At 34.0% G+C, this 12,842-nt stretch overlaps 1 protein-coding gene across 5 annotated transcripts in view; it reads right to left on the reverse strand.

Annotated features, from left to right (window-relative positions):
• Window positions 1-1,763: 1,763 nt before the first annotated feature.
• TNPO1 (transportin 1) overlaps window positions 1,764-12,842 on the reverse strand; it is an 83,613-nt gene continuing 72,534 nt past the window's right edge. For all 5 annotated transcript variants that reach the window (XM_084505267.1, XM_084505269.1, XM_084505268.1 and 2 more), the window contains 3 exons: window positions 11,564-11,638; window positions 8,758-8,900; window positions 1,764-7,209 (listed from right to left, as the gene is read on the reverse strand). In XM_084505267.1, the coding sequence (XP_084361393.1) occupies window positions 8,793-8,900; window positions 11,564-11,638 (183 nt within the window). In that variant the 3' untranslated portion in view covers window positions 1,764-7,209; window positions 8,758-8,792. The remainder of the gene's footprint in view (window positions 7,210-8,757; window positions 8,901-11,563; window positions 11,639-12,842) is intronic.

Raw genomic sequence — 12,842 nt, forward strand, 5'->3', positions numbered from 1 at the left:
GAAAAATGGGTAAAAATGCTGTCATCATAAGACTTCGAAGCTTTATTTTCAGATTTTAAACATAAATTAATATTTGACAGAAAGTATTTGTACCTGGAGCTACAAAATAAAGAGTATGCCAGTTTTAACTTTCACAATTCAAATGCAAGTCTGGCAAAGTCAATAAATTTGAAAATCTGTATGATTCAAAAGTATTTTTTTATATGTTATCACTTATACATACATGCTATAAGAAGTGTGCAGCATAATTACATATGTTTTTCTTAAAGTGGACTGACTAGTGGAAAAAACACCAAGTCCACCATTTTACAGATTAACATTGGTGGGTCTTTTGGGAAGTCTCATTGGTGCTTGTATTGCTGATTTTATGCAAAACAAGAGCAAACGCCTCTGAAAGAAATAGACTTTGGATGTCAATAATTTATATAAGCAATATGCTTCAATTCCGAGTCATTTGGATTAAAAAAGTTACCAACATTTATCATTTAACGCACATAAAAAAATGCATGCACTCAATATTCCTATTGAAATGCTTCATTTTTCATTTAGGTCTTATCTTTAAGTTAGATACAAACGTAAAATGAAAGGGAACAGCATGGCGTATGTTGGAAAGACAATCCTTTGCACTGTTGCAATCTAACCACAAACTTAGTCACAACATTCGTTTCACCTGTTCAAGATGCTAGTACTTACACTGCTCGTTTCTTATGTGTAAGCAAGTAGTCATTAACCTCAGACTCAAAATTAGAGGTTACAGCTAAAGATCAGGCTCTGAGTCAAGAGGGTTAGAAATTTTGTGCAAGTACCCTGCTAACAGCAGGACTCTATCATAGGTACCCCACGAGAAAAGGGAGTGGGAAGGGTAATTCGAAAGAAAACACACTCCTACCCCTCCCACCAGTCACCAGTGCACTCATGTCTCACAGCTGACAGGAGCTGATCTCTCTAGGTTAAGCAGACTTTTATCTGAGTATGCAGCAATGGATTTCTACTGAAGTTTTATTTTGTATTTGCTCATGCATTTTATTGAAATTTACCACTACGCTATAGAAGTTACACCTGTCCAGCACAGGTAACTAAGTTGTCTGTATGTAACTGACCAACTGTTAAATGTTGAACATGAAATGTTCAAATTGATCTAGATGGATTTTGTCCCATGAGATACCACTCTTAGTATTATGCTTTCATTTTGCAGACTCCTGTATCAGGAAGTTAGAGAAGAGCAGATCTTTACATAGCTTGCATGATCCCAGTCCCATAAAAGCTAGACAAAAATTGGATAAAGACCTCTGCAAGGTCTCCTTTATTTTTCTTTTTCCTTTAAGGCCTTGATTAATTTTCAGTCATTTTTTAGTTTGCTCCTATTTTCCTTCGGATTATTGGTAACACAAGTAGTGAGGTCTGTTTTCTCCTATCTGGTGAGCTTTAGCAAACATCAGCTATTTCAAATGAAAATGAATTCACCATACCATTTCTCAGTAAAGCACTTAACAGTTATGATCCAACAAATACTGATATAAGTTCAGTTAAACCTTATATGTCTACATCGATCTGCCCCCAGGCAGCATGAAGCATTTAAATTGAATTGACCTGAACTAATCCAAAGATCACTTTCTTTGAGATAAATGCAAACCCTCCTTATTCTTGAAAAGACTTCAGAACTTGCATGTGGTAACCAGAAGAGTGCACTAACGGCTGAGGAAAACCATAAATGAAGCTAGAATCTTTTTTTTTTTTTTCATTAAAAATTAGAATGCAACATCTATATTTAAACAACTTTATTAACATAGTCAAGCAGTGATTAACATTCACATCTATTATGTCACATCATACAAATGTAAATACAAAATTACTACAGTACAATATATATTCTCTGCATGATCCAAAATATTTGGTGGCCCCAAAAACTCTTTAAAATTCAGCAGCTTATCAAAAATTAAAACCATATTCTATTTAAAATGAAGTTCTGTTAGCACATAGGCAGACTTCAAGAAATAATCACTCAATTTAGTACAGTTTGAGAGGTTGCAGGAGGATATGTTTGAAGGAAACATTCCAACATTGTGGCAGATACAGAAACATCAGATTTAAAGCTTTCAAGCAAAACTCATACAACCTAAGTTGTCAGCAGAAAGATCTAGTCATCTTTCACTTTAAACTGTTTTATATACTGCATTCAATTTAAAATTTGGAAGTGTTTAGTATTAGCAAGTCAGACAGCATACAACGTATCTACCTATCTCTTCCCATGAAAAAAAGATACTACACTACAGACTTAACAGCCAAATAAACCTGCTCGTACTAATCTTTTTAAATAATAACGATCCCCATAAAGTTCATCCAGGCCTTCTCAGTTTTGTTTCTCACCCAAAGTAAGTAAACAGATACCTAAGGTGAAAGTAGCACAAAAGAACTTGCTTATCAAAAAATAATACTATAAGTGCTGAATTCTTAGAGATGTGGATTTGGCTTACTAAGACGTATACTGTTAACACCATACTGGGATACATCTTTTATAGAGCCATTTTAACTTCCCTCACATAAATACATTCAAGTGAGTGAAGCATCCTTATTATTTTAGCAGAATATATACCATAAGGCAAGCAACAAGAGTACTCACCTCAGAGTTTCCCCATTTAAAATAAGCTAAAACTGGCTTGCTCCAACCATTAAGTGCAAAGAGCAAGCATCAGTGGCAGACAAAAAAAAGAAAAAAGAAAAAAACAGCTTCTATTGGAGAAGAATAGCTAGTAGACTGATGGATGCAAGTCATCTGGAGAATGCATAGGTGAGTGAAATACACAGCTACTGATCAAGCTTCATTTACTCAAGATGAGGTTACTGGAAATTCTTATACTTATGTAATATATAACAAATATGTATGCAAACTACATCAGCATCTATGTGAGATAACTGCAAGTTTTATCTTTTTAACTTACAGCAGTCATTTCACTGTAGAGCTTAACCTTTATCTAAGATAAAAAGTTACTCTTTAGACCCTATATAGAAGCTTTTTGCATCTATCATCCCCATGAAAGTACTGAAGTAATTAGTGTTAAGTTGCAACTTCTTTCCATGACAAAATCTGAAACAGAAGGTTTCCAATACAATGTTGCATTTAAAGCATTTTTCAACAAATAGTTCAGTTGTTTGAATATGGATGCATTCTCCTCAAGGGAAGAATGTTTTTGCACCTTTATCTATTAATACATTCAATATGAATAAAATAGGTGAAGCAAAAGTCATTATTGTCCCACAGTAGAAGGTTAATTTAGATTAAGTTCAAGACAGAGGAGCTGCCTACCATGAAATACATGAACTGATATAATTAAGACACATTTTCATAAGCATGTGTTCTGAACAAAAAGGGTACAAGAGTATTCACCTGAGATAAAGCTAGTATTTGAATATTTCTAAGTAGCAATGAGTTTCACTTGAGGAAAGCCACTCCAAGTTTTAAAATATACATTTTACTATTATACAATATATGCAGTTTAAGTAAGATTGATGTTAACATAAAAGTCCTAACAAAAAAAAAAATAATAATCACAGTGTGTATCAATATTGTTAGTTACAAAATGTATGCTACCTCATAACCTTTAAAAATTATAATGATTATAAATTTTAAACCCATTCTCCTAAAAGTGATCTTCTGAGTATAAGCATTAAGGAGCAATAAACTAAAGCATAAGAATTAGCTCATTACAATTTAAATATATACATATTCACTGATTTAGAAAATAATCAAGCTTTGGAAAAAAATTACAAAATTGATTATTTTTGCTTCCACTGGTTAAAGTAATGAACTATTATAATTTTTTTTTTCTTTTTCCTAAATGAAAAGAGCTGTTTCCTGAATGTGTAATGAAACATGTTTAGTATTGAACTTCACTTAAGACTAATTTAACAGCAATTTTGAACTGCCAAAAAAGATGCATTTGTAAGGATTTTAAATACACTTTCTGTTACCAACTTAGGTTGATCAGCAGCTTTTGTTCACTCTCAGAATCCTTCAAAAAAGGGAAACTCAAAACAGGAGAAAGGCATATATAAAAACAGTAAACACTGACCTCCTGAGGTTCCTACAACAAAAATATTCAAGTAGAAAATCTACACCATTACTTAGCAGCGGCTATTTCTGTAGTTTAGCACACTAACAGCACTTTATTCAGTGTGTAAGGAGCAAATGAAGTAAGCCGTGCTTTCAGCATGCCAAGAGGCAGAAACACTGGAATGTAACAAAGACAAACTCACAATTCTACCAGTATAAACATTCAGTCAACATTCAAAGACTGTCAAGACCACACCACAAGAATCAAGATGCTTTTTTATATATCCCATGATGCAATAATTGAATTGTAACTGTTAATGTTGATTCACAACTTTTCTTACCTCACATTGTACCCTAAATGGCTTCTGCAAATTTCTGCACTATATTATGCATTAGGAAAAGGGTTTATTCACTTTAAAATATACAATGAGAGAACTTACTGGTACAAAAAGACTACTTTGTCAGTAATGTTTATGTCTGCCTTATTTTAATTACTTCACTTGCTGTTATACCAGACCAATTTACATCTGTGTAAATACCTATTAAAATATGAATGTACAAAAGTGGCATCCTAAGCTAATCTGTGATGAGGTGGTGTGGTTTTATTTGGTTAAAGGGACTTTCTGAAATTTAAAAAGTCTAACTAAGCTTGGATTCTAGCCATAACGCTATGTTTTATTTAGGTAGGTATTCTATGTTACAAATTTTTTAATGTAATTTCTCTGAAATTCTTACCTAATGTTTGAACACACTCGAAATTAAAGCAAGTTTGGGTCTAAAAAAATATCCTGCCTTGCTAAATTTTAATTTTTTGTTCTTTTTCCAGATTAAGTGTTTTTAGTGACTAAAACTAATTCTAATTTAGTTCAGTTATTAGTTCAGAAGGAATTTGTATTTGCTACCAAAGCAATGTAATTTGAAAGCAAGTTATCGCATGCAATTTTGACAAAATCATATAAATACTATGTACTAGCATTGCCAAGTGTACTTCATACAGCACGTCCAAACTATTTTTCAGGCATAATCCATTTAAATTTGCAAAGCCAAATTAAAAAAAGGACAGAGGGGGGAGTCAGGGACAACGTAAAATGTGCATGCTATCATGCATAAAAAAAATTATCTTTGAACATCATTTATAAATTCACACTCACACAGCTCAAACTTCAGTGCAATGGCTAAATCATCCAACACTCAAAGAACAGAACCATGCAAAGAAGAGCAAGTTCTTAAAAACGAACAAACAAAAGAAAAAAAACAAAAAACAAAAAACAAAAAACTGTTATCCAGTATCCATTCTGCAATGCAAAGGTGAGAAACTAAATCTATAAAAAGGCTGTTATGGCTTAATTTTGTTTTGCGGATTAATTATGCAGCACTTGAAAAATGGAAAGGTGTGGCTTCACCTCTGGCCAGCAGAGTTAAAAATCTCTCCATTTTCCTTTATCATCATGGGATACTCTTTAGGCAATCTAAATTAATAAAGACTTGCCACTTTCAGATGGACACAAGATCAAGTGTACCAGTTAGGATTTCACATTCACAGTACATAAGAAAATACACATGGAAGGAAAAGTAAAGGGTTAACTTAACAAGGATTTATTCACAGGAATACATGTAAGTAGAGAAAAAAACACAACAGAAAAGCTAAACAAATGAAATGAAGAGGATCCAAACCAACTTTCACTCTGTAGCTTTAAACTTGCACCCTTGTGCATTTAACTACATCACAAAGGGCCACCAACATGCGCCGATACAGTGTAGATACCCTGCATTACATCCATTAACTTAAACATCTCTTTAAGATCATGCTTTGAACAAAAAGAAAGCATAGAAGGTAATATGTTGAGTGGGAATAAACACAAATATAGCAATCATGTCATCAACTTCTACAATTGTCTTTACGTGCCAACTAACATTTATGCAGCCTTTAACGGGTCTTACCATGTAACTCATTTTTAGAGATTCTGATAAAATCACTAGTATATAACCATGCAGAAAGCACATCACACTGACAGCACAGAGGCAAGTATTTTGCACAGCTATATCAGCTTTCCACATTGTGCAGGTTACACACAATACAATATCAATCTTATTCTTAACAGATCCTAAAAAGGTATTTCAAGGCCTAATTGTTAACTACAGTACTTTATATCTATATTCTTAATAAAAATAAAATCCACAGAATCTTAGAAAAGGAATTTTAAATGCAGGGCTATACTGAATTGGTAAACTGCAACACAAAACTGGCGCAACATAGGTAAATGTATACCAATTTCACTCTATGTGATGCAAGCATGCTACTTTCCCACTAATTTAAATTACTTCTGATCACTATGAGCCAGAACACATGCCTGAACCTTAAACTGCACGTTAAGAATAATGCCTTACTCTAGAAATTAAATCTAATGAAGTACAATAATCAAATCATATCCACTACTTTAAATTCTTTTTAACGTAAAAATTAGGATGTCAATCTCTACTTTGAATTGTCCCTCCCCTTACCCCAAAAATGAAAGGAGTGACTCATTTGGCAGCTTGCAGGTTGCTTCATTTTGTCCAAGCTATCCTTTATTAATTTATGATGGGGTTTCTGTATCATACACTGCAAGTGTCTGTTTCTAATACAGACACAAGCTGCATTTTAACTGTACTAACTTCATTTGTGTAGTTCTTCATTAACATGCAAATACCTAGGAATCCCATCAAGCAGGATGAAATAATGTAGAAAACCCTTACTTAAAAAAAAATAAAAAAAGAAAGCCTTTTACTGTTTGTGACCCCCATTCTTAGGTTTCCTTTATTGTGCGCAAAATAGTTTTCCTCTTTACGTATCCCCATGGTTCAATTATATGGTTCTTATTTTGGTACAATTCCCCACAATATTCCAGAATGTGCTGTTTTATGAATAGATTCTTTTTTTTCTTCTTCACATCCAGTGCAGAGTTGTAATAGGAGACAGATTTCCACCCACAAAGGCTCCAGATGTTAAAACATTTCCCAACATCGACTTAATACAGTGACGGCAACACCTCCCTCCCGCCCCTCCCAGTAGGGTTGGGATTGTACTGTATTCCCTACTGGTTCACCCTTCCCCCCAGTAAAGGGTAACATTTTCCCTGGGTGCAGAGGCTCCCTCATAGTCTCCCAGACTGAAGGACCTATAAAAGAAGAGATAGAGGTATAGTTAAACCTTACTTTTAAACTGAAGTGACAGAGCTGTGCATAAACAGAGCATTTTTTTTTTTTAAAGCAGTAGGTGCAAGCATAAACTTAAAGAGAATTTGTGCATAGATTTTCCTTTTATAAGTCTGTTTAAGAAAATAGACTATTTATAATAGTGAAGATTAGTATTCACGGCAACAATGTATGCTTTAAAGCTACACTGACAGTTCTATTATTGTAAGCCAAGCTTAGATTTAAGGTGAAAGCAGTCCTGTATATTCTATCAAGATTCTGCCCTTTTAGTACAAAATTATGAGGTAGTTACAGTGTCAAGAAAGATTATTAAACATATCTTTACTAATATAAGAATTTCACTTTTATGTGAATTAAACAAGATCATCATACTGTCTCTTCAACACAAACTAAGAACAATTTAGCTTTTTTTTCCTACTTTGGATTTTTCTTTAGAAGGAAAAAAAAAAAAAAAGACTATGTCTAAACTAAAATGCCCTTATTGATAAATACGTAAATTTTTGAAGCTGGTACATTTTAAATCCATTTTTCAAATGAAACATGCAATTTAAATGAATTATTATGCCACTGACTCTGAAAAACATTAGGCTGACTTTTAAATAGTTGTTAATTCAACAGTAAAACAGAATTGCACAATTCTCACCAGAATTTCAGTATTAAAATTCTCCAGCAAGTTATCAGATTTATATGTCTGATTGAATGAACTTAATCTGCCCTCCCTTCTTTTTTGTGCAGTATAATAAACTCTTGGCAATATCACACTCCTTTATACATGTGTACTTTGCTTTAATACAGTCTTCACAAAGAGCATACAAAGCAGGGTAGTATAACTGTAACTGTCGTAGAATGCACAGTCACTGTTCTTTGATGAAGCTGAGTATTCTGAGACAGAACTCCAACATTTCTGAATTGGTGCATAAAATGGAACATTGGAAAAACAAAACACATGAACTTCCCCCAAAAGTAAAGGTTTACAGACTGTACAGCTGCAGATTAGCATATCCTTAACTCAATGCAAAGACCATATAGTATGTAGCCAGGAATGTATTGGACTTCTCATAACTAAAGTGTCTTGAACTTGCTTTTCTATCTGAGAGAAATGTTCAGCTTAAACTACACCTGCTATCTACTAATTCTTAAACTACATCTGCTATCTACTAATTCATAAGATGCACAGCGAGCCTTATGTCTTTAGTATGATGCCTTTAGGATCACGCTCATCACTTTATTAAACCTGAACAGGCACTTAGTTACACCTATGCCTCCAATCTTATCTTGATACACTACTGTGCATATTGTACATTTTCTCTCTGTACAAAATAAAGTGTAGAGTCAGAAAGTTTTTGTAACAGCTACACTACCAGCACTTAGGTACACCATCATTGCCTTTTTTCCCCTTCTTATAGGAAGGAAAACCTTTAATCTAGTCAATTAATCACGTTTCAAATAATGCAAGTATGGATGAAGTCTGCTATACAGCTCTATTTAGCAAGGAAGATTCGTATGCTTACCTCTAATTATGGGACTGCAGCTACAGTGCATGAGGTTAAACTCCATAGTAAGCTGCAAGGCGCTCTTTTAAGGGAAGAGGAAACTGGTCAGAGAAACGCCTCCAATTCTCATCCCCAACTTGATTTTTAAATCCATGAAGAATCTAGAAGTGATGGGGGGGAATTGAAAGTAAAAATAGTCACTAAACAATAGATACATGATTATTATTTATTAGCAATAACCTACAATCTGTTGAACGTTCATCTATCTAAATTCTCCGATTTAAGTGTTAAACAAAGGAAATTAATAAGGCTTTCTTAAAAGGAAAACAAATTCAGTGGAGACATACAGAATATAGCTACCCATAAAGACTGATATTAATATTTAACTATCAAGTAAGATGACTTACAAAGTCTGTCAATTGACAAAATATTTAGTATTCTGAAATGACCTAACTCTAGGTTGTACGTTGTGATTGCTGTATTCATATTTCATTTTTAAATGTGTTACGGGTTCTAGAAGAAAAGTTGAGCCAGCCAGTTTCTAGCACAATTTCAATGCCTGCCAATTTCTAGCACAATTACAAAAGCATCCTATTAAAGCTATGCTTTTTCCTCAGAACCTGTAGACAACTGCTACTAAGAATGAAGTTGTTAAAAGTGTTTTGGGCATTAAAACAACATGGACCCACAGCAGTTAAAAGCGAGCATAAGAATAAAAAAAGCTACTGGTTACAGTCTGGATCTTTCAATATAGTAAGTCAACTGAAAACTAAGTGATACTATCAAAAAGGTCTCTGTATTTTTAATGTGAAAACAGCAGGTTAAAAGGCATATGTAAGAAAAAGCAGGATGAAATGGCTCCTCCTCACAAGAAAAATTGCAGAGAGTCTAAATGTTTCTGTTTTTCCTTTTTTTAAACTCAAGAATACTGAATTGCAGAACAGTTGGTCACAAAAATATCCTCATAGAAAAAATGTTAAAGCTCATAGTGCCGAGTTCACCCCCAACAACACATTCTCAGGGAAAGGTGCCCTTAAACAGGATGTAACAATAATTTTATCATAATTAATTTACTGCTTTTCTCTTAGAAAAAGACCTTCACCAAACAGGCTCACCTCTCTTTCCTAATCCAAGCAAGTCAGATCAGCCAGCTAACAAGAAGTGACAACGAAAAAAAAAAAACATCCAAGGATGTTCAGCTATGACACACAAAAAGACCGTGTCTTAGAGTGTTGTCTAAATGGTTCTTAACTCCAGCAGGCTCGGTGCTGTGACCACTGCCCTGGGGAGCTTGTCCCAGTGCCTGACCACTCTCTGGGTGAAGAACCTTTTCCTGATATTCAGCCTGAAAACCACACATTGTACAATCCACTAGCAAAAGACCTCAGGAGGCTACAAGAAAAGCTGTTTTTTTTCCCATTGTTCCTAAAAGATGTAGTAATTTTTTCAGATGGCAAAAGGACATACTCCAATGAGGAACTCATCTGAAAATTTGTATGCCATCACTTGATGAAAACTTGCCTCCTTTCTTGCATGAAAGAAGACAAAAGGATAACACTGAAAAAAAGCAAGTATGTTCTTATGTAAAATAGCCAGGAACTGCTGCATCTAGTTTGGAGGCATTAGATCCCACATGACTATCTTGGAAAGAATCCAGGACAGTTAAGCTTAACCTACTGAAGTGAGTATTCAGTGCTGAAGGAGCAGTGCAGAAACATGCACTGAAACTGCTTTGGACTATCATCACAGACAGCATCCTGGACTTCTTTTAAGCTTTTAAGTATTTGTTGTTTCCTCCTACTGACACTAGAACACTTACAACTATGCATTTCCTGAACCCAAACTTTCTTCAAAGGAGACTAGTTCTCTAGTACAGTAAGATTTCTGTCTTTGCTCCTCAAGATGGGATTCAAAAACTCTAGCTTCTGTTCTGATATTGACACTTAGCATTACTTGAAGAGAAAGTGCCAGTACTGACCCATGATCCTAATACATACTTAGAAATACATTCTATTTTAGCTTTAAAAGGAATATTGTGAACTTATGACACATATCCTTCCTAAAAACAGAGATAACACTTTACAATGTATGAAAAAAGGCTTATTACTGAACAGTAACAGCATATGTTCATGAATCTGAAATAGAAGGGGTTTTCTGTTGCTTTGCTTTTTAACCTAAGACACATAATAAATGTGTCTTTTCCCCCCACTTCTTATTTTATAAAAGGCAGGTAGTTTTTTTGCTTATATTCCTAAGCGAAGTGTCTATAGAATTTATTCTTGGATATCACTGCACATTTCTTGAAGGTTTGCTCATACAAGAAGGCTTCAGCAGAAGGAAGATAAACATATCAGGATAGCAATATAATATTTTCCATTTGCAATCTTCTAGATACTTCTGAAAAGAAAAAAACAGTTGTCCTTTTCATGGCAAAAAAAAAGTCTTGAACCAGACAGATCTCATTTTCTATAACAGAGAGATGACACATGGGTATAGATAATCCTGTTCTTCAAAATGCAGTCAAATCATAGTAGTGTGGCATTATGAAAACCTCTTTGAGGGTGATTATCCTTTCAACTAAAATCCCAAGTGAACTTCTCAGCACCATTATAAAAAAGTTTGTAATACCCGGAATGTGTCTAAGAAAAAATAGGTCAAAAAACCTTCAGATTGTTTTGACATTTTGTCTGAAATTTATGACTTTGCAAAGAAGCCTCCGTGACCACAAACACAGGAAGTGACGACAGTGGAAACAGAAACAAGAAAGAAACAGCAGACCCAAAACAACCATGATTAGGATATACTATTATACTAAGAACATTACCTTACAGAACATGTCTCGGAGATCATCTTTTGGGCTAACCCACGATGCAACAGCATCACAAAAAAAAATAAAGTCCTATAAGATTAAACAATTACATACGTTAGAAACCTCAATTTATAGGTCTGAAAACAATGCTTGATGTTCTTTCTATAAACTATGCAGGGGTCTTTGATCCTAACTCAAGAATTGATTCTGTTTTCGTGTACTTATTTTCCAGTTAATTCCGGTAAATTATTTTATTCCTAAGTGTACAGAAGTAGAAATGGCTGACCATGAAAAGTTTTGTTTCATCAGGTTTTTGATTAAATAAAGCCACAGTAACAAACAACAACAAACACAATTGGCTACTTTGAATTCTTTCAGTTCACATACGAAGTTTAAGAATCAGTCATCTTAAAAAACATGCAACACCAGATCACACACAACTTTCACTCAAATCTTCAGATGGAGAAAAGCTGTTCTATTTCTTTAAGCAGAGCCAGAAATTATTTCTGGGGCACGCAGAATGTTTATCATTCATGTTCAAAACTAAGACACCTCATAATCCCTGCACATAGTTCATCTGCTGTCATGCATTACATCTCTTACTACTGTATTAGAACACCAGTCTTTAATCATTAATTTGACAATGCTCATGTTTTTGGTTAGGAATCAAAGATAACAGCTACAGAGAAGAAGAGATAGGATAATGAGAAAAGTCCTTAATTTCCCCTGCAGTTGTTTGAAAGAACAAATGGACAGCAGAAGAGGGGAATAAGAACAGAATAAGGCGTAAGTGAAACCAACTGAAAAATTCAAATCAAGACAGAGGCTCAATTCTTGTATTTCAAGGAGAAGGATTCCAGGCAGTGGAGAGGAAAATTCACTTTGATTTTCCTCTCACAAAATATTACATTGGTATAGCTTTACTTTGGAGCTGTGGAGACTAAAAAGCAAGTCACTTCTATTCTTGACATGTACCATTTATTTTAAAGAATATCTTCCTTGTAACATTGACTATTTATGAAATATAATCCTAGTTTTGACAGAATCTTCCCTACCCTAGTTTTAAAAATGAAGAGGTGTTTATTATTTTTATTTCTTTCTCTCTTTAACTGTTTAGATTGCATCTGAAAAATAGGTTTTAATGCGTTGGATTTTGTCTTATATTTTCATACAGATCCTCACCACAAAATATATGACAGAAATATCACAATAGTTATTTTTAATCAAAGTGCATTATTTACAAATTAATTTTAGCCAAAAGATGAATTTAACACCTTTGCACTTCAACTCCTTT

The sequence above is a fragment of the Aythya ferina genome (assembly GCF_964211825.1).
Source record: "Aythya ferina genome assembly, chromosome: Z".
Taxonomy (NCBI): Eukaryota; Metazoa; Chordata; class Aves; order Anseriformes; family Anatidae; genus Aythya; species Aythya ferina.